Below are 24,010 nucleotides of genomic sequence, written 5' to 3'. Positions count from 1 at the left end.
AAGCCACAGTTCAGGCAGGGAGGTTAGGGTTACACACACACACACACACACACACACACACACACACACACACACACACACACACACACACACACAAACACACACTTTTCTTTCTGATTTTCATACTCTCTAAGTAATCCACTACTTTCCTTCCTTTCAAATTCCCTAATTGATCTTCCTGTCCACTGTTTACTCATCGTGTTTATTTACTATAGTAAATACTGGTGCTATTCACTGTTCAAAATTTGTAGTAACAAACTTTCAGTTTATTACCTGTAGATAGTCTTTATAGTAATTTTGGTTAATATACTACAGAGATACAACTGGCTGGAGTGCCTTCTGTGTGGAATCTGCATATCCTCCCCGCGGTTGAGTGGCCTCTGAAAGACATGCGTGAATGGGAGTGCCTTCGCTGAAGGTTGGGTGTCAGGCTGGCAACTTGGCACCATAAAAATCGACTGCCAATCATTAGCGGACCGGAGTTCCGCTGTGGCGACCCCTAACCAGGAAAAACCGAAAAAAAGACAAATATACTACAGAGATGCAACTAGTGACTGGGGTGAAAGTTGTTAGGAGCGACAATTGGCATAATGCCAACAGTACAGGAGTGCAGTAGTAGAATTGCCTTATGATGCTGCGAGAAAATCGCAGCTAAATAAATAAACGCTGATACTGCATTTGTGGTCTTGGCTAAAGCACAGAAGTGCTTAGTATGTGGTGATTTGAGTTGTTCTAAAATAAATAATCTGCAATGAAGTCATGCTGAGTACAATTGTGTTGACATATAGAATGAAGTATAATATTAAAACTTCTCTTTATCTGTGCAGATGTATATCTTATACTCCTGTACGGTGTTGCAGGTAATCTATCCAGAATATAAATATATACTGCTTCTTATGCATAACTTTATTTTGTACAGTTATAATGGGTTTTCCAAATGTATGCATAACACTTTGAGGTCTGTAATTATTATGTTTACAGATGTGGAATTACTGGATTTACAGTGGCTTATTTACTATGGTCAAAAATTATTACTAATATTTGTTTATGTGTGGCCAAATGGCCATGCAAGTGTATATTATATCAATGGCTATGCTACTAATTCTGACATTTGACTGAGTACTCAAGTTTTATTCTACATAATAAAGTAATATGTTGCACATCTAGGAAAAATGTCTCAGTACAGCCATAAAACTCTAGAAATAAATATTTTTTTTCTTGTACCTTTACCGTTATTATCCCTTTATTACTGTATGACTACTCTGATTCTCGCTAGATAAATTTCCCATTAAGAGAAACAGTACATTTATGCTGACAATTAGCATATTTCTTGAGGTGGAAATATTTTGCATGTTATCAATGGGTTTGTGCCACAAATTCATCTGAAATATTTATTTTACTTACTCAAAGACTGGATTAATTTTTTTTCTCAAACTATATTTTCTTTTATGTGAGAGTTTTTGGAAATGTAGTTAGTGCAGTGAAATTAATGTTTCAGTCCACTGCTTTGGATCGGCTGACAGTCATTTACTGTCAAGAAAAATGATGTCTGTACATTACATATGCTGAATCGTCTTCATTTTCTTTTATATAACACAATAATATTTGTTTCTTTAAATACCATCAGTTCTTTTCATCTCCCACTTCTTATGAGTGGATTACGTCTGTATGTTCGGCATATTAACTATACTGACTTTTCTGTGAGTATCATTTTCTAGACGTGTTCCAATGTTTCTAGACAAAACTGTCTCTTTTTGCTTTTCTTGCTAACATTCACTCCTTGATTTTTGCCTTCAACTGTTGCTTTATTCAAAACTTCATTTTATGCTTTTCAGAAGTTGTATAATTTAGCAATCTCTCGTATCATTTAGTGACATATTATCAGTTTGATTTTGTTATTGTTTATATCAATAACTTTCTCAAATATAGTATTCCAGTGGACAATTTTTGTGCTATAGTCCTTTAAATTCAGTTTTGGGTGCAACTTGAAGAATATTCATTGCTGTATGTGTCTTTGAAAGTTCATATTGAAATATATCTGTGTGTAGAGTGTTGTTTCTGACTGGGTTTAATCAAAAGTGCTTGTAGTGGTATATACAGGATAGATTGTTCCTTGTAAAATGCCTTCACTTTTAAACTTTTTTAAAACTTTAGGCTTGTTATGTGCTTTGTTATAATAGTGTAGTTTATTATTAAACCACTCTAGCTAGGTCTATACAACCTGGAACAAATAGTTATATTTACCATGACAAATGTATTGCTTCCATTTTGCAGGATATTTGTTGTTGTATAGAACTCTTTTTATTTATTTTATTGTACTTAATTTTGTTAACTTTGGTACAGCAAGCCTGGTGCTTACAATTCAAAGTAACCAAAAGGAGAAGGTAACAAGCTAGTTACAAGCAATGAAAATACAGATTATTTACTTAGTTATATGAGCAAATGACAAATAAAAGTAGATAAGATGAAAAACATGCTAACAGTAAATCAGAATTTATACTCTTTCTTCTCTATGGTGAATTATTTTATTCTGATCCTCCTGTCTGTGATGAGTTTCATTCCTTTTGCGGTTTGATTATTTGAAACTTTTATTTCTGTTCTCTTCTTTTCTTGTACATCTGTGTGTACACACATTCTTGTCTTTGAATTTCAAGTGTGAGTTCATTAATGCTCTCATGAAAGGAGATATTGCCAGCCCAACTATCTGGAATTTTGCAAATAATTATATGTCATTTGTGAATATCAACATGATTCATATGCCTGTGTTACAAATGTATTAGAACTGTATGTCATGTAAGATGGTTTGTACAGACGTGTGCTGAAAAGGTATTTTGCAAAGTGCTGTTTAAAGATGTAACTACAGCATGCCCTACTGGAATAGAATAGGAATGTACCTGGACTATTGTAACTTTTACATGTATATATTTTAACAATGGAAACTAGAACACAAGAGGTTAACTTGAGAAAAATAGCTGAAATTAAATTACCTTTTGGCCACATAATAAAAGGATGTTATATTTCAGTTTCAGTGTAGTAACAGACATGATGCCTAGCACTAGACATTTTCTGTATTGTCCTGGAAGTGTTTTATTGTGTTATGACTTCCAGGATCTACCTTAGATCTAAGAAAAGCCTTTGTCTATGTATTTTCACAGGTAGATGCTAAATGCTACCAGCTGCATCAGTGGGAGGGTTTCATCTGGGATAGAGTCAGATGATAAGAAATTATATCATTCTGCAAGCTATCACAGCAGTACTATTTGAGATATTAATTCAAGAACTCTCTGAGAGAGACTGCATTTTGTATTTTGTCTTTGACCTAACAACATCAATATCCACTCATCACATCTGCCTTGCCTGTAAGTAAGTTTCTATGACATAGTAACTCTTTTGGATATAGTCAGGAATATAGCAAAGCTTAGCATAGATATTTTTCTTTATTTATTTGAGACTGTCCTGCAATGTTGTTTTAAATATTTCCTGTGATTCTGAACTCTGCTGTCACTTTGTAAATATATACTGAATATTTTCTTGTTCTTTTAACATTTACTATGAAATATATATAAACATTTCATTGTGGCTGATTTTTGTGAGACATATTTAAGTTCTGAGAGTATTTGCATATTTATGTGGTGACACTTTATGGGCCACTTCTAATAGACTCCTCTTGGTCAAACTACCATTTGTATTGATATTAACATTACACAGTAAGATTGGACACCCTTTGTTAAGGGCCTTAAAGTAGCTAATAAAGAGTTAGCTGGTGGCAGTAATAACTACCTTATAGTCTGGGCAGAAAGGGGCATAGCTAGTAAACCTGTGCCAGCCTTTCCCAGGTGTGTTTGTGTGTATAAATAAAACCTCAAAGTACATGTGTGTCAGCTACTTGGGCAGGGACACAAAGCGCTGGTTGTACAGAGAGGGTGCTGGAGGTCTTGGCTTGGCCACTCAGCTGAGATCTCAACACTATAGCTGTGCCAGTGGAGAGTCTTATTGGGATCTGGAGGAAGAGGAAGAAACCAGCCCGAGACTGAGCGTGGTCACTGTGTGCTCTTAGGGGAAATTATACTTGATGCAGAGAGCTGCATTTGGAAATACTAAGTGTGTACTTCTCATCCTCCCAATGTATGTCCCCCACTGTTGCCAGTGGTGAGGATCCTTGATTACTGGGACAGTGGTGGGGCATCTCAAATGCCTTTCTTCTTAGTTTTGTTTATAGAAAACTTTGTATTATGTGACTCTTTCTTCTAGTATCTGTATCAGTGAAATTACTAATATTCACCTCCATTCTTAACCTAATTCAGTAAATATCCAGTGTCACTGTGCTTTGTTTGCCTTCTTTTAATTCTTATTTTTCTTGATGGCTATTTTTCTTTTGCAAAAGCTAAATTGTTACTTAAATGTTAAGTTCTTGATATGTATCTGATTCTGTTAATGAGTCACAAACATAATTAACCTTTTCATCGATAATGTGAAATGGCAAAGCTTGAAGAATAGTTTCTACTGTGGCACTAACTGAAGTAATATAGTATACCCATTTAAGTTATAGGTCTTTACCTTTTAAGAGGCCTGCGTGGAACACAAACCCTATCAATGTCTATCAAACAGTCAGAATGTGAAACACCCTATTTCTGCACCGCGTGAAACACGTCATTGTCATGGGGCCTGGTAGAACATTTGTAAAATTCAAGAAGACAGACTTGAGTCACATCCAAAGCTTATAATCTGCAATACCTTAACCACACCATAAGTACATGAAACAGCACGTCTGTACAAAATCAAAACAAAACTAAAATCACACGGTCATTAATACTACTTGCTACATTTACTACATTTTCTAAACAGACCTGTTACAAGTCACACAAATGATTTCACATATACGCTAAGTGCAAGAACAGGTCCAGTCTCTACAGTAGCTCCAAAGCATTCTAGGTGAACAGTCCAAATGTCAGAAATAAGATTCGCTATAATAAAAGATCACAGCCCTTGCTGGACTCTTTCAATCCAGTGGGCTGTCATTTCAAAAAAAAAGCAGATGCCTTTGCTTGAAGACTAACAAGTTAGACAACATCTAGTTCTTTGACCTTCCTGTCTTATACGTACTGTTCTTTTTAACTGCAGCTGAGGACATCATTAGTTACCTTATCTGCTTTGCTGTTAGTATTTTGTCACCCATGTACTGATAAACATTTTACTCTGTACAAAAGATTGCTTCATTTCATGCACTGGACTGATATGAGTCTTCCATCTAGAGCAAAGTATCTGTTCCTTATTCTTTGTACACCAATATTGCTACTTTAAGCAAATAATGCTGGAATACATCTGCCTTACTATGCAATACTGGCATTGTAATCTCTAAAGATGCACTTTAATATACTATGCCATCAGTACAGTTGTGTCAAATCACTTAACCCACTGGATTGCAACATATTTGATCCTTATATTTAATCAAAAAAGTGTATTCAACTAATGCAGGTTTAAGTAAATGATCCAGTATGGTTTCTGGCTCCTAAAGGCAACAGAAAACCCATAAATGTGGTAGAAGATGTAGTCATTCTGTGAAGAGCTTTATGAAACTCATATTTGCTAAGCACTAGTCAGTCTGAAGAATGTCACAACCCTGTGCTATAGTCACAAAATGACACATCGGTTAAGGAAAATGGTGATGAATTATTTCTGACAGGTAATCATAGATTTATTAAAAAGACAGAATACTGAGAAAGATCAGAATATGACAGGATGGCTGATACATAAAGATGAAACTCTACATAGAAATGAAAGGCACACAAAGCTCCAGAAATGAGAAATGGCATTAGAATGTAGCAATGCATCTATTTGATTGTTTTGTATACTGCAATGCCGATTGGCAGTAATTGTCGTATATGAACCAATCAGAAGTCGTGTAGTGGAGCCAAAACAGTTCAGTGCAAAACAGCATTTATGGTCGAATGCGGAGCATTTTGCATAATCCCAAACACTTTGGCTGCTTAGATTTGAGTCATTAAAGCCAGTGAAGTTTGTATGATGTCACTGGCAAATGCTGCAAAGCCGGTTGTCACATAAACATTTACATGATAAATATGATTGCTTTTATAATAAATGCTTTTGTGTCTGTGCCATTTTTGATTTATTATGCAACTGCACTTGAACTAATGCAAAAATCTGTAATAATGTACAAAAATTTTATATAGCAAAATATACTTTGAATTCATATATTTCTAGACTAGCTGTCCTACTTCCAGCTTATAATCTATATAGGAAATATATTTTTGCTTTGTTACTGATATTTTTAGGAAAATTCAATTTAACATGATAAATATACTTACTGTAGCATTCTATCTAGGCCAAGCTGCAGTTTTGATTTCTTCATCATGGAAAAGTGGAGTCAAATATGGATTCCCAACATACACCTATATCTGTCACAAAGAATAGCCTAGATGCAGTTCCATAAACACATTTTAAAAAGCCCATATAGCAGACAACACTACAACAGGGATAAAACAATAAAATAAAACACTTCAATTCAAATAAAAAGAAAACTATTTATTTGATAGCTGATGACATAGTCCATTTCAAGAATAAAGTAACTGTTTTACTCCTATGACCCAGGTGACCCGAGTTCAATTAGTGACTCAAACATCTGATGAGATTGCAGAGAGGATGGAGCATTCCTGTCCTACACGGGAGGGTGAGTGATGAGGTGCTGCTAGCAGAGGCAGGTAAGCATCAAGCTTGTATGATATAGATGATAGTGCACATGCCCCTTAGGGCCCAAGGGCAGAGTTGTATGCCATAGTTTCTTTATGCCCAGCACTTGGGGAGGGACTATAGGGATATGAAAAAAACCTCAGGCCCAATGGATGACAGTAGTACTCACTATGCTCAACCCACATCTCCACTGAGAGAAGGTTAATGCATAAGCTGAGATTTTGGACAGAAAGACAGTCTTATTGGCCAGGGAGGAAGACTTGATGGTTGGTGTACTGAAAAAGAAAAAAAAAACATTTTACTACAAGGTGTTACACCATTTTTAACCAGAAAATGTATACAAGCCTAAGAAAGATCAGCTAATAATGTAGAATCCCAGAAAAAAAGCCTCATTATCAGGGTCATAGCCTGAAATAATTTTTTACTATTAACACTTCATACTTTCACAATTCAGTGGATGGATCAGTATTTTTAACCAAATGAGACATTAATCCTATGCAGAACTGCAGTCAGTTGAGGATAGTTCTCTAGCATGGGTAGCATGCATCCACCACAGTTTACATACTTAGGTAAGTTCATTTGCATACCTGCAAAATTCTGATTGGTTCTAACTGGCCATGAAGATTCTTGATACAAGAATGATTCTATGAATGTACAGAAGTGTTAACATGGGGATCTGTAAATATTTCCAAATTTATGCAAAAGGTACAAATATCAGAAAGGCTACCAACCGAACCAAACCATCCAGGAAGAATAAAGATCTGGCAAGATGATTACCACTGAAAAGGAGGGAGTAGAATGCTGACTAAACAAGTAGATACGTCCTGGGGAGAACCAAGGGAGTATGCTGAACTAACAGACCAACTTTACCATTCATGTTCTCACTACTAAGACAACTCAAAGAATAAGAGGAACGGGAAGAATGTAACCAGAAATTCTCCATACCAAAGCTGATAAATAGGGTGCATTTTGAAAGAAACAGGATCTGAAGCTCTCATAACCCTTTTTAAGAGCACTCTTTATACTCATTGTTTTTATACTTTTGTACTGAACTTCTGTTGCTGCTTAATCAGTCTGAATCCAGTGTACTCTCACCTAAAATAAGGTGCTAAGATATGGTGGTTATGGCTTACAATCACTTGCTAAGATTACCTGAGATTGAGTTTCGATCACTGTAGCATAAAAGCTTGAGGCAGCAGTTGCTAAGATTGTGTTGCTCACTTCACAATGGAGTGAGATCATAGGGATTGCATATTAATACCTTGAGGCCTGAGTTCAGTGTACCTTGGAGAAAGACTGAAATAGGTGTCTCACTGCCTTTCTTTGATTGCTCTGGTTCTAAAGTACAGTGAGCTTGGAGTGAGAATACTAATGTAAGTATTTGCTCAAGCACCCCAATAGAAAATTATGTTTGTATGTGTGTCAGTAGTTCATAAAATTAAGATTTCAAGTATATTTACTTACAAAAGAATGTGAGTATTTGATGTATCATTTACCAGATTTTGAAGCAGAGCTATTTTGATTTGAACATGATGCCTCAGATAGTCAGTTAACCTGGTGCTCAGTTATGTTTGGGTCACTGAAATTATTTCTGTAAGTAAAATAAGACTTAGAAGACAAGTAAACAATGCAGAAGGCAATATATATTTCCAGAATACATGGGGGCTAAGTAATAAACTTTAGATTCACAGACATGTTTCTTATTTGTGGGCATACTGCATCTGCTATTGTTTTTAAAGTAGTTCATGACAGCTGACATCATAGCTATTGTAGTTGAAGGTATTGTGCCTGCACAGGAAACTAAAGAAGAGACATAAATATAAGATACATAGCTCCAGCCACAAAGGTATATAAATTTGTGATCATAGCACTGGAAAGGAATTCTTGATATTTTGTTTGATTGTCATAAAAAGTTCTCTCATTCCCATTTTATTTCAGATTTTAACTGATAAATATTGTCCAAAAATGCACAAAGGATTAAGATGCCATTATGATGAACAGGTTTGTAAGTAAGTAAGCTCTCAGAAGGCAATATGGCAAAGTATTTCTATGTGCAAATCATGAATTCTGGATTCTAGGTAAACTTGAAAATTTAAATAAACAATTAACTACAAAAGCAGATTAAAGGTAATACAAATATAAAAATGAATTGTTAATACAATGGACAGCTATTTATTATACTAGTATGCATTAAGGCCCACTAGCACAGTCCCATCAGACTTCTTTGCATATGAATAAGAAAAATGCATTCTAAAGGGTGTTACACCACAGTTTTTATCTTACCTGCGGAACTCATTTCGATCAGCAGACTGAGCCAGTGAGACCAAGGTACTGGTGACTGAAGTTCCAGCATTGACTCCCATTATAATGGGAATAGAGGCCCGTACATTCATCACTGAGGAAAGAAAATACTAAATGAAAAAATACTATTAATTTCAGTTCAGATGAAATTAGTGTGGCTTAAACATTAAAATATTATAATTTCTAGTTTAAATATTCTTTGTTTTTTTAACAGATTTACACTATTTACAATGAAAGCAAATGAAAACAGTAAACATGTTTTCTTATGTGTTGACCAAAGTAAAAATAGTATAATCATATTAAATCTCCATTGCATCTTCAATATGCATCAATATTATATTCTGATCATATTCGGTCTAATTTATTCCAACAATTCAATTTCATAGGACTTTTCACATTTCTCAGTTTTGGTGTGTCTTTTTCATTTTTCCAAAAAAGTGACCATTTTAAGAAAATCATTAAATGAAGGTTCAAGTTTGAGTTCCATTTTTTGTTTATACATTTCCTTGCAAATGCAAGCAACCCCTAAAACATTATATGCTGACTATAATGTATAACTGAAGGAACAAGTGCATTCATTAGAATTATCATTCTTGTAAGTATATATTTATCAGTCATTAAAGTTTAAAAAAAGTCTTTTACATCACTCCAAAAATCAACAAGTTTTTCACAAGCAGAGAAAATATGGACCCATTTAGTTTTAATATTTTATTACATCTCAAACAAATCAATGCCCTTGTTCCTTTAAATGTAATTAGCTTAAAAAGGTTCAATAAATATTCTATGAATATATGTCCACATAATTTTCCAGTGCATACTTGTACATGTTTAACTAATATATTTAAGTATTAAATATCTATCTTTTTCTTCTAAAAGTTAATTAATTTCAATTTCAACAGCGTCTATAATAGTCCAGTAGTTCTTATCTAAATCATTTCTGCTGTTTATTAAAATCTTATAAGAAATTTCATCAAGAGTAATATATATCAAATATTCACATAATTTAGGGTAAATACATTTTTCATCTTCATCTGACAAAATTACATATTTTTTTTTTTTCTCTGAAAGTTTGAATTTTTAATATTAAAGAAGCCTCTAAATTACTTTTTCAGAATGTCATCTGAGTATAAAAGAATATATTTAGTAATACAACCAAACAAATGCAATTATTTTTACATAAACTCATATCAGTATGTAAATAACTCTCTATAAATCCCACTGCTGATGCCATACATCTTTTTTAAGTAACAGAGACTTGTATATATAATTCCTAAACATGTTTATAAATGAAGCCAGATAAGTGGATTCTAATCTCACTATTACAATATCTTCTAAATAATTTCTGATTCCCATGGAGACATAATAGCAGGAAGAATTCAGTAAGCCAATGTACTCTGTAACAAATGTAAACTACTCTATTTAAATGTTTTATGTATGAAATAATGACTTTTCTTTATTATTTTATCTTCCGATCTGTTGTATACATATATGCTGTTCTGGCATTTTCATTGTTATATTAGCTGTGTACCCTGAAACTGAAATGTATGCAGAGTATGTATGTATGTAGACAGAGCTTTTGATGTGGTACTACAAGTCAACTTAAACAACACACATATATGGAAATCAATTATCAATATGTTTTCATGTCTAAAAATCTTTCCTTAAGAGATAAAGCTTTGATAGAGAAATCTGTTGCAGATGCAGATCATATAGACATTCATTTCTAACTTTGATTCAAAAGCTTAAATTAATACATTAGATTTTTGTTCAGGACCAATATCAACCCATAATGGTTATTAATGTGATTTCACAAAATAATTATATAGAACATTCTAGGTCTGTAACAAACTGTGAGTAGTATTTTTTCTTTACTTTAAAAGAAATGTTAAAATTAACCAAGCAGTGGCTGCCCCTTTGATTAGCCTGATGGCAGAGGGACATGGTATATAGCCTCACTGCCAGCGGCCCATGTTTAAAAAGCAGACGAGATTCAAGAAAGCTAGCAAAGATAAGGGAGTGGCAAAGAGGTTAACTAATGACTGGCATCCCTTTGAGGGAGGAAGGGGTTGGTAGTACAGTAGTATCCCTCAACTTGTACTCCCCCAATGGAGTATAGTATAAAGGAAAGTCTTAACCACAGTATATGATAGCAGACATACAGGTGATAAATGAGGTGTCTAAGCCAACAAAAGTCACTATGGGGGGAGGGGGGAAATGGAAAAACTAAAACAGAAGTGCATGCCTTTCTACCTACATATGTTATTTAGCTTATCAGCTCTGTGTTCCTCAATAAATTAGTACACTTAGTTTTCGTAAGACTTTTTCAGTTTTTTGCTGATTTATTAAAATAAAATGTGATTAAAAAGGTCTATATGGAAATGTATTTTGCTCCATTTTCCACAATGTAATTCAAGTATTATTTGTTCATTTCACATTTAACACTCATTCTCTTTACAGGTTCATTGGTCCTGTTCTTTTTATTTACTGAAAGAAACCTCTTTCAGTAGTGCTTTGACTTTTCATAAGAACTCAACATTTCTTGTCATACAATCCACTGTCCTTATTTTATGAATACTTAGCCGACTTTAGACATAGGCCAACTAAGCAGCTGCCTAGGGCACCGCTCTATCAGAGGTGCTTTTCCTTAAAAATGTGTTGAATGAATACAGGACAAACTGAAGAGTAAGAGAAACTGTGAGAAAAAGAAAGTAAAAAGTAATCTGGATGGCATAGGTATACCAGGATGGAGGCACCAGGTAGTGTGAGGGGGTGCTGTGGAGCCATTTTGCTTTGGGCACCAGTTGACCAAAGGCCAGCCCTGTATGAGTGCATATATGGAATTAATCATAATCTTCATCTACAGGTTTTATTGTCAATGGTTAATTTTTTGAGTACCCTCTTTGAGATTGTTTTTACCCTGTCTTCCTTCTCTGGTATATCTGCAGAGAGTAAAAACAATATTCTGTACATAATTATACCATGGCAAATTTCAGAAGTCTTACAGCAAATAAAAAAAAAAACAGACTGATGTCTCAACCTCATTTCTTTTACTTGGGGATCATTCTGAAACAAGTACAGGCATAATTATTACTGGATAATCTACTTTACAGGCTAAATGGTTATATCCTGTAGTTTAAGAATAAAGGACCACATCATTCAAAAAGTGAGTCTAAATATATTACTCAATCATTCTGTTAGCTTAAAAAGTTACTGTTGTGCAAGCATTTTACTGTGTCATTTATGAAAAGGCTAAAGAGTGAGTGTTGAAAAATTTATTTAAATAGCAAATTGTGCTCTGTTTATATAAGATGCAGCTTCAGGCTCCTTTAACTTTTCACAGTATGATTTGCTTGGAAAATCTTGGGACCGGTATGACATTTATCAAGTGTTTATTGAACAATCTGCCTAAGAGAACAGCAAATAATGAATATTTAAACTTTTAAGGGAAGACTTATTGTACATGCCAATATGGCCATAACTGATACATCACCTTCCCTTTCTCACATCATAAGTAATAATAAATATTTTATTCCTTTCAATCATGGTAACTCATGGACACTATAATTTGAAAAATATAGTTATCTGAAACTGTCTTAAATCTTTTTTGCCAACTTCAATTGATAAAATCTATAAAAAGAACTAATTAATGGAAAAGAGTCAGAGCATCCATTCTCCTGACAGACTGCTGCATATGAATTACTTTATATTTTTTCAAGATGTGATGCCCTGGGGTTTGATTAGTTAATAGGGACATGGCATCCCTAATATGCAGGTCATGGTAGTTTGGTTCTGTGCTTACAGAAGAACATTTTTGAGATATCTGAAAAGTATACTTGTGGTCAGCAGTCTAAAAAACGTGAGCTGGGCAGCTTGGTGATCACATATCTGAACTACACCCTTTCTAAAGAGCCTCTTTAATGGTATATCAGACAGAGCACTGAAAAGGTCTTAACACTTAGAAGCACAACAGAAAGTCATAATAAAATATAATTTCGGAAAAGCAAGCCAAACCTGTTTTAATGCTCAATGCAATCTGGCAGTTTTGTATAGTGGTTTGAGGCTATATCCTGTTAATAGTTTTAGATAATGGTAGAACTTTACATCAGTACTCCAGTGGATGGTGAATGTTTGGCAACAGGGTATTAATGCACAGATACCACCAAGTAAAAAAACAAAATCACAAATTCATGGCAGCATATTGTCCTGTTGTGAAACATGGGAAAATAAATGGGAGCCATTTTTAATACTTGCTAAACATGGCGTTGTTGTTTATTTTACTTAAAAGCAAAATAAAAAGTAGGTTATAATTACTTTGTTTCATATTGCTTCTTTATCTCTTACATCATATCATTTCTTTAACTTCTTTAATTTATGTCAAGAAGCAAAGTAATTCCTTGAGTTGGCTTCTTGATGCCATAGTTAAAGTATTTAGGTGATCATTGTCAGCTTAATGCTAAAAGACCCCAAAGTCTGAGGTAAAATATGACCAGAGCATGCATGTGTGTGTGTGTGTGCTTGCTTGCATGTGTGTGTTGAAGTATGAATGTATGTGTCAGGGTGAGTGTTTCCATGAGTGTGAACAAGTGGGGGGTGACAGGCTTCTGGTGAATGATCTGTGTCTGTCTTTGCATGTGTGTGTGTGTGTGTGTGTGTGTGTGTGTGTGTGTGTGTGTGTGTGTGTGTGTGTTTGTGAAAAGGCTGTTTTTACTAACAAGCTGCATGTGCTGCTTGGGAGAAAACTAGCACGGTCATGTCAGACATGACAGTGTTAGATTCAGAGACATGGTAAACACTCCCTAATGAGGTTCTTTTCAGTACAGCTTTGCCATGTCTCTGAATCAGAATTTCTGTTTCTCATGGTAATTGACCAACTCACACTGGGCAATTAGCATGAGTGAAGAAGAGTTGTCTGAATCCTAGGGACAGTTCTCTATTGCATGTTCTGTGATCATTAAGATCAGAAATTTGAGCAGTCTCAATACACTTAATAAGTAAAGTATTTTATCATTAAATTATTTTATATATTATTATTTATTAATACATTGTTTATTAATATATTATTTATATATGAGTGTATTAGCAAGCACTAACTTGCAGAAACATCAACACTCATTCTTTCAACATCTTCCGTTATCAACTCATTTAACCATTGACTTGTAACTCTGGTAGATTGCATGCCCATAGTAATTATAAGTTTTGATTTATATAACCATCTCATCCAACTTGGTTCATAGCACCTCACTGACATGGTTAATCAAACTGTTAAATCTAACAAACACTGTAATTCATTGTATCACTCTTTCCATAAGTTTTTGCTTTATTTTAGTTTAGTTCACTATTATATAAAAAAATATATATATATATATATATATATAGAGAGAGAGAGAGAGAGAGGAACACATCACAATGCCGAAATCCCAAAAGATCGAATTTTATATGGCCGAGACCATATGATCGAACTTTTGGAATCTCAGCATTGTGAACAGAGATCCGCATACAGCATGGAACAGGAGATTTCCCTTTTTCTCGCTGTAGTGCGATCTTGGAGTTGGAATATTTAAGTAGTGGGGGTGTGGGGGGTGCAGGGGGGGCTTAATTCCTGCAATAGTGGTGAGAAAGGTTTTTCTTTGTTTTTTTGGGATTTATTTTATGATGCTGAGTTTCCAAAAGTTCGATCATATCATCTCGGCCATATGAAATTCGATCTTTTGGAAATTCGGCATTATAAAGTGAATCCATATACACACACACACACACACACACACACACACACACACACACACACACACACACACACATATATACATATATGTGTGTGTATAGTCTTTATCTCCTGTTTTTCCATCTTCAGCCTCCCAAGCACTAATTCCTCTCTCAGTGCTGTCTTGCACACTTACTTACAAAGCTTTGATGCAGTAAAGTTTTCAGTCTAATTTCTCAGATACAGAACTTGTAATTAGATATCACCATATTCCTTTCTAGCTCATAGTTTTTATCAAATGTGGTATAACAATAAGGCATTGTTAGTCCCTTCTTTGCTTGCAGTTGTCTTTGGTTGCTGTACTTGGATCAGGCAATGTTTAGGGGTTGAGAAGATCTGCAGGTATGCAGTGGCATTAATCAGTGATCCTTGGATTCACAGTTCTAATTATGCTCTGGTAAGATGGCTCAGCCTTTGTCTTTTGCTTACTGGAGGCAGACAGCATCAGCTATGGGCCTGCCAAATAATTTACCTTTGACTTCTAATATACTATGCAACAAAGGGTACGCATGATGTTGCTAGGTTATGTACCTGTTCATCTGGAATAGCAAAAAGGATTCCTATAGGAGAGAAGAGAGTGTATATTTGGGGATCTGCTAAGTCCTGATTGTGCAGAGCAAAAGCCTTTCAGTTATGGCAAGTAAGGTGCAGTAAAAGAAGCATTTACTAGTGCCAAATATTAAATGCATACGAGCTGATCTTCAGTAATAATAGTGAAAGATGTGTGAATAATAAAATGTAACCATGAGACAGCTGGCAAATAGAAATGAAGACACCAGTTCTTCACTTCATTCAAAATGTTTTTTACACATGGTTTATGATTAGGAAGTAATATATATTTTTTTATGTTGATCAACTTGTTTACCTGTCTGCATATGTGCGGTATCACTTGCGCTGCTAACTAATGCTAGATACTGAACAATGAATCATTTTGTTTTTTTTTAAATACAATTACAACTATTCACCCTCTAGGGCAAGGCTACATTTATCATTGACAAGTGAGTGCATATTCTGCATACTCTTTGACTCATTCAGTATTGCGGTTCAAAATTAAAAGACTTTCTATGTAATTTCCTTAGATTTTATCTTGAAACAATGTATATACCACAAAGTAGTGCATGAAACAATGTATATACCACAAAGTAGTGCATGAAACAATGTATATACCACAAAGTAGTGCATGAAACAATGTATATACCACAAAGTAGTGCATGAAACAATGTATATACCACAAAGTAGTGCATGAAACAATGTATATACCACAAAGTAGTGCATGAAACAATGTATATACCACAAAGTAGTGCATGAAACAATGTATATACCACAAAGTAGTGCATGAAACAATGTATATACCACAAAGTAGTGCATGAAACAATGTATATACCACAAAGTAGTGCATGAAACAATGTATATACCACAAAGTAGTGCATATCATTCTCACTGTTGTATGAGGTAAAAGAATATGACAAAATTGTATATTTTTTTGTTTATCATCATCAGCTGTCATTTTTTGTAATCTTGACATCTTTGCATCATTCATTGCAGCAGAAGTCAAACTAACCAAATAAATAACGTATAGTATTACTTACATCCTGAAGAAACCATGCTGACAATGATGGAGGATGAAGTACTGGAACTCTGTACCAAAACAGTAACCAGTACTCCGATCACCAGCCCAGCCACAGGGTTTGCAAGGATGTCATTGTCACTGAAGATATCGCCAGCCATTTTCCCTAAAAGAAAAAAACATGGAGTTAATAAGGTAGTGCTTTGGATGCCAAGTAAAGTTACATAAATGAGTCTTAATTATACAACATAATACAAAGCTCTTGTGCGAAAAGGATCATATTACTCAATGGCAATTTTGTGGTGACCATGGTCAGATATTAACACAACTTTTTAAATTATGCCTGCCCTGACATAGTACTTACTGAGCAGCTAAGTCTTGATAATGTCAGCTATATAAAATTAAAGGAGTTAACTGGAAACAGAGCATTGAGTCCCAGTCAGTGCTTTCATGTTGAAATGGAACAGACCGCTTAACTGTCCAGATTTTCACTGAATGTCCAGATTCTTGCCTCATAGTTTTGGTCTGTTCCCATAAATGTTTTTTTTTTTTGATTAATCATGGAGGATTGAAGTCACTAAATAGTAAAACACTTTTCCATTTAAACTTCATATTCTTCAGAAAATGCAAGAAAATGCAAAATCTACTATGCTTTTAACTTTTAAGGTTTATAACAGCAATGTTTAAAATCTGTCCCTTATTTTGGGCCTTTACGCTGCATTATTGTTGTTATTTTCCAAATTTCCTATGGAACGGAGGGATAATGTCATAAATGATACAGGAATTACATAGATGTTTCTAGTTAGTGCAACATACAATATCTAAATATAACCTTCATCATTACTTCTCATAGAAGTCTGGTCTTAGATGAAGATCTTTATGAATATGCCGTGGTGGTTATTGTCTGTGCTAAGTAAGGTACAACAAAAGAAATAGGAGCTGTAAGTCCATTTCTGAGGAACAATATACCGCACCTACCACTGAACTGTAGTTATTATCTTTAGTAAATAAAACTACTATAAATCTAAAGGTAACATATTACATCAGCATCATCTGAGTTCTGATCAAGATTACACCTACTTATTTTTGTTGCCTTAGCAGCTTCCACAGTGGAAAAAAATATTTCACAGGGATGACAGGAAGGCTCTGCAGTACAATAGGGAATCAGGGATATGAAATTTGAAGTCAGTGTTTATATAAATTATAGCATGTAGTACCATTACACATACAAACGCAAACACACACACACACACACACACACACAAATTTGTCAATTTGATTGCAGAGATCTTGAATGCAGAATAATGTCAAAACTCACAAGCTCTTGAAAGGTATTAGAACTCTTGACAGCTAAATTGTGGATCATTATCTGACATCACTTAAGAACATATTCCTGCGAACACTGACTTAAACACATTTATGAATTAGTGTCTAATGTACCTTTCAGTTAGACATTTTCTGGATAAAACAATAGCCACCACACAGCATGTATGCCAAGTAGCAGACAATATTTGCACTATTTATTCTATCATCCTGGCTGAATATATTATATCTGTAAGTCTTACTTTCTTTGCACGTAGCTACTCCACAATGAAACTCACAGACTTGCTGAAGTATTTGATTCTTCACTTAAGATGAAAATATGAATCTTTACCTAAAGACACAAAATTTTGGTTTATTTATTCTTTGCTGACTGGGTTAGCCCCATTAAGCAAACAACCTTATTTCAGGGGGACCCAAGGTGGTATTTATACTACTCAGAGAAATGTAGCCAAGGCATCGGAAAATTTCACCTACCTCTCATTGTTGTGAGTGGGATCCATTTTGGAGGATCACTTCCTGTTTCCATTCCAGGAGTAGAGGTGGCTCAGAGAAACATGGAGGCAGATGGAAAAAGAAGGAGATGGTGGGCTAGTGAGAAAAATGGAGGAAAACACAAATATTGAGACTGGAGAATGTGTGCAGGATTCTGAGGAAATGGTTCGTAGAAAACGGTTTGATAGAGATGAGTCATCAAATGATGGATATATAACTACAATCATCCAGTTGGGAGGGTTGTGCGATGACTTACTTAAAGAAATGGTGGTGCACAATGAGCCAGAAAATAAAGGAGATTTTTCCTGGAGGAACATTATGGAGAAAATACAAAAGGAGGATGCAGAGGCAATCCTGAAGGATAGAGATGAGATGGAAAAGAAAACATATCCAGAGAAAGTAAAAGAAGGCAAAAGTGGAGTAGCAGACAAAAAGGCAGACGAAAATGAAAAACAGAAGTAAGTGGCAAGCATTCAAAGTAAAGAAGACAAAGAAATGGACAAGTATGAAGTGTGGGACATTCTAATAGTTCCTTTGGGTATAAAAGCACAAGAGGTAAGGGCATTTATTCTTATTAACAAAGAGACATTTTGTGATATTATATCTGAGACTGCTTTTTCACTGGAGGAAGATTTTCTTGGAGACTATGAAAAAAAGAATGACTGTTACCCATGGAATCTTTATGTGATAAAATCACTTCACAGGGGAAACAAAAAAGAACATTTGTGTACACTTTCAAACAGAGGTAGAAAGAGAGACTTTGAAAGGACATTTGAAAACTTTATGTAAAGAAGTACTGGGCATTACAAAAGGGTTTTATGAACTGCTGGCTGGGATTGTAATATTGTATTTAAATCAGAAAAAGAAAAACTTATACAACCAAGCATAACAAATCTGGAGGTTCATAGGTTCATAGGTAGGTACTAGGCTATCGGCCCTGGGGACTATACAAGCCCAGCCAAAAAGGTACCCTGGCTTTTGCCACCCAAGAAAATTATTTTCCTGTGCCACTGTTGAGCAGAGCCACAGAGGTGATCCTCAGGGTAAATTTCCTATTTCCCATCCAGTCATCAAGAATTTTCTTGAAGAGTGCTAATGAGGAGCTTTGTTTGATATAGATAGGTAGTTTATTCCAAAGTATGGGAAGTCTCTGGGACAGGAATCTATCCCTCTGGCATGTTCTGTTTATTGTGGTGACAAGATTTAGGTCCCTAGAGCATGTAGCTTGGAGGGATTGGAATTTCTTTAAGTGGAGCATGTCCAACAGCTCTGGGTTTGACATAGCTTTGTATGTTAGACAGAGAACACCTCTGAGTAGGCGATATGCAATGGAGTAAAGCTGGAGTTTTTTGAGATGGTCTGCGTAGGGCATCTGTTTGAGGCCAGTAATCCTCTTTGTGAGGTATTTCTGAGGGGTCATAAAATACCGGGGACAACTCAAAACATGTTTTTCTGTGGAAAAAAAGTACATTTGATAAGTAACTGTGACAAAAGATAATGTTATATTTGTGTGGAAATACAATATGATGTAAAAAATGTGTAATCTTATAAATGTAATTAAATTGGGCATTTATGGGATGGAGTGTAAAAATGGAAATAACAGTAAGGAAAAAGAAAGAAAAGAAAATTAACAAAAACAGGACATTTCTGAAGTAGTAGAAATAGAAGAAAATTAGGTGAAAAAATAATAAAAAAGACAGAATAAGGCTCTGAAATAAGTGATGAAAAAGACATATATCAGGAGATAGTAAAATAAATAAAATAATTCTACTGGTAAAAGGGTAAAAGACAGAAAAAGAAAATGTAAAGGTAAAAGTACAAAAAAAAAAGAAAAGAAAACTGGGTGAAAAATAATATATACAGTTAATGGTTGGGTGTTGGAAGTATTTGACACACAGACTCAGACTTCGGTGTTTGATTCTTACCTTTGGGAGGGAAATTGGATAAGCTTAGAATGAACCATTAAGCAGCTAGCTTAGTAATTAGCTATGAACTCATGAAACCAGAAAAGTGTAACTAAACCTTCTGACACTATAAACTAATCTACCTCCATTCTATACATACCCCTTTTGTAAGTCCAAAACTTTTTGTCTCAAAGTTTTAGCTTACCATAGCTTATAACGTCTATAACCTATAACTTTCTTCTAAGGTGACAGACTAGTAGTGAATTAGGGGCATTATATGAGCTCTGTAGATTGGAGACATTGATATTTGTGGAGCTAGTGGTATCAGATAAGGTTGGGCCAGGGTTAGGGTGGATATCCCCATCTACTATAAGTGTTGGTTGATACTTCCTTAGTAGTTTGTGGATTTTTAGTAGGAGCTGATGATAGAATTTAGTGTTAGGGTTAGTGTATGTAGCTCTTAGGGGATGAAGATGTTTTGGGGTAGTGGAATTAGACAAAAGGTGTAGATGTAATGGTGTGGGATAGTGATTGTGAAAGCTAGCGGTGGTACTGGATGTAGGATATTGAGAAGTAGGTAGGCACTGTTCATAGGATGTGAGGAGATAAAGTATGACAAGTGGGGGTATGAGGTAGCAGAATGGTCTAGATTTTGGAGATGAGATGGGAGTTGGTGGAGACATTGTGGGGTAAGTACTGTTGGTGTTAGGGAGTTTGAGTGGATAGATGCAAGAGAGTGAGGTATGGGGCAGTGGTGGGTAAGGGAGTGTGGGTTTGGGTGTAAAGATATACTGTGATGTGTGGTGGTGGAGGTTAAGGAGGGGGTGTGGTTAGGTGAGTATAAATCTAGGAGTACTGGGGTGGGTGGTAATTGGGGGCAGGGGAGCGGAGTGAGCCAAGAAAGGTGAGTGTCAGGACAGGTTGGGTTTGAACAATCAGCTGTGTAGATAGTTGGTCAAGTAGGCCAGTGTGCACAGAGAGAGAATATAGGCTAAGAGTACTAGAGGTGGGGAAGCAGATATGGTTGTGGGGGAGAGGGGTAGTAGGTAAAAGTAAAGAGTACAATGCTGTGGATGGTCAATTAGGAGCTGATAGTAAGGCAGGGGATAATAGATGGATACAGTCTGCCCTCTAGTGGCCAAACTTTGTAAGTACAGCAAGGTTCCTTACAGAGCCAGAGACTGGGAAGCCTATGAACTGTGGTTTTATCGTGACCTTGGGAAGGGCAGAAAAGCTAGATAAGTGGGTGTAGAGAAAGGGAAGGGTGGCTGCTGCAGAGTCTAAATTACAGTGAGTTCTAACCACCTGGTAGGGTTGTGGGAATAGCATTTAAGTTTAACACATCTCAAGAGTATACAGACATACTTTGGAAAGGTTTCCCTTGAAGCTGTAGAGATAATTCTTTCAGGGGGTAGGTTTTGCAGGACCTTGGCAGAATAAACTTGGTTTCTTAACCACTTCCAGTAGGTTGAAGTTATTGTCTGCATTAGGCAGGGAGGTTTGGAAAGGTTTCCCTTGAAGCTGTAGAGGTAATTCTTTCAGGGGGTAGGCTTTGCAGGACCTTGGCAGAATAAACTTGGTTTCTTAACCACTTCCAGTAGGTTGAAGTTATTGTCTGCATTAGGCAGGGAGGTTTGGAAAGGTTTCCCTTGAAGCTGTAGAGGTAATTCTTTCAGGGGGTAGGCTTTGCAGGACCTTGGCAGAATAAACTTGGCTTTTTAACCACTTCCAGTAGGTTGAAGTTATTGTCTGCATTAGGCAGGGAGGTAGGTGGAAGGGACTCAGAGCAGGGGCTCACAGCAGCTGGCTGGGGGAGCAGGGATTTAAAGATTAACAAATGTAAAATAAAATAAATAAATAAAAATAAATAAAAGGGGTATGTATAGAATGGAGGTAGATTAGTTTATAGTGTCAGAAGGTTTAGTTACAAGAAGGGGGTAGCTGAAACAGGATTTGCTGATCATCTTGTAATATAACTAGAGATAAAGGAAAACAAGGAATATATAATAATAGACAAAGGAATAAAAAAAACAAGAAAACATGAAATGAAGAAGGAAAGAGGTTAGTAAAACATTTATGGAAGATCATAATACTGTGAGAACATTTTATAAAAAATGGTCTGAATGGTGGATGCTATTTAAGGAAAAATATAAGAATTATTTTTTACAGTGGCAATATGGTGAGAGAAAGTAGGGAAATAAAAATATAAAGGAACATATAAAGATGCATTGGAAGATTTAGAACATAATGATAGAAAGCACTTTGACAAAGAAAAATAATTATTTGAAAGAAATCAAGAAAAATACAAGAAATGTTATATAAGCAAATATATTTTTTACAAGGAAAAAAGAAGTATTGAGTTATTTAAGCAGATTAGTAAAGGAAAATGGTAGTATAATGAGATAAATAAAATACGCACAAGAAATATTTAAAGAAAAAAGAAGGCAGTGAAAACATGGAAATTAAAAAAAATAGTTAACAGAAAAATAAAATTAGGAGTTAGAAAACAAAATTTCTTTATTATAGTTAGATAAAGTATTAAGACGAGTAAATATAGAAACGGCTGCTGGACCAGATGGAATAGGTATGAAATTTCTAAAAATGTAAGGGACTGGCAAAAAAAAAAAAATAATAAAAATAAAGATTTTGAATGAATGATTAAATTAATTGTTTATATATAAATAATGTGGTGGAATATTTAAATTCATATGGAAGAAGGAATATAGCAGACAATTAAAATCTAGAGACCAGTAGTATTAAATAATAATAATTATAAGATCATTATGAAAGCAATATAAAAGAGATTTGAAACTAAAATGAAAAAAAAAATATTATGAAAGATATATATATATATATATATATATATATATATATATATATATATAAAGAGAAGGGTTGTCAAGAATTATTAATGATAGAAAAATTGTGGATGATATTATGAATGGAAAAGAAAAAGCAAATATGCTAGGAGACTTTAATAAAGCATTTGATTCAAGTGGACCTAAAGTCTTATGGAGAATAATGAAAAAATATAAGTGAGACAATTAGGAAATTATGTATATCAGCATATAGCAGTAATAAATGGAAATACATGTAAATGGCTAGTTAAGCCATGATGTGCATATGAAGAGTGGTGTTAGACAAGGATACCCAATCAGTTCTATACTGTTTGCATTAGTTATGAATGTGATAATATGTGAAATAAATTAGAAAATGAAGGAGGTTGTGTATATAACACCTGAAGGGTTAAGAATTCCAGTCATGTTAACATATGCTGATGACATTATAATAATTGCGAAAACAACGTATATAAAAGAAGTAATAATTTGTACAAATTACTATCTAGACATGATAGGGGTGGATTTGAATAAAGAGGAAAGTAAAGGTTTAGGTAAAGTTGAGGGCATATATTTTACAGTGAATGAAATTTCTGTGTAGGTATAACATTTGGGAATAAAGATGTAGGTAGAATTCAGTGGGAAAAACAATAGAAGCAATAAAATAAAACTATCTTTTCTGGAGAACATATAAATTATTATTCAGAAAAAAGTCTTATTTGATAAATTCAGTACTAATTGGAAAGATAGTATACTTAGCAAGTGTATTTATGTTGCCAACAGTAGTGGAAAGAAATTATTGCAGTTTTTTTTTTCATTTATATGGGGTTCTGGATTAAACCCAGTAAAAAGAGTTGTGTATGTTTGTACCCAAAACAAAAGACCACCATAAAGTATCATACATGTTTCTTATTCTTCTTATTCTTCTTATTCTCCCTACTTCTTTCTTTCTCTTGCTCATCTCACCATCATCAATAAATAATGTACTTCCTGTCTTTCTCTGTTCATTTTCAGCCACTATGCTAATAGAACTTACTTTTCATTTTGTATTCCTACTTTCTATGACCTTTAACATCTAATACCTTTATGCCTTCAGATCCTCTAACTTTTTTTCTCT

At 34.7% G+C, this 24,010-nt stretch overlaps 1 protein-coding gene across 1 annotated transcript in view; it reads right to left on the bottom strand.

The window, feature by feature from the left end:
* LOC122790632 (sodium-dependent phosphate transport protein 2C-like) overlaps positions 1–24,010 on the bottom strand; it is a 246,201-nt gene that overhangs the window by 119,619 nt on the left and 102,572 nt on the right. Inside the window, exons 6-7 of the mRNA XM_044058156.1 lie at positions 16,360–16,503; positions 8,992–9,103 (exon numbers count right to left, since the gene is read on the bottom strand). Coding sequence (XP_043914091.1) covers positions 8,992–9,103; positions 16,360–16,503 — 256 coding nt within the window. The remainder of the gene's footprint in view (positions 1–8,991; positions 9,104–16,359; positions 16,504–24,010) is intronic.

The sequence above is a fragment of the Protopterus annectens genome, chromosome 16.part0 (assembly GCF_019279795.1).
Source record: "Protopterus annectens isolate FY-2018-M chromosome 16.part0, PAN1.0, whole genome shotgun sequence".
In the NCBI taxonomy this organism is placed as follows: domain Eukaryota; kingdom Metazoa; phylum Chordata; order Ceratodontiformes; family Protopteridae; genus Protopterus; species Protopterus annectens.
The sequence above is the reverse complement of the archived record's forward strand: the minus strand, read 5'-3'. Positions and strand labels throughout refer to the sequence as shown.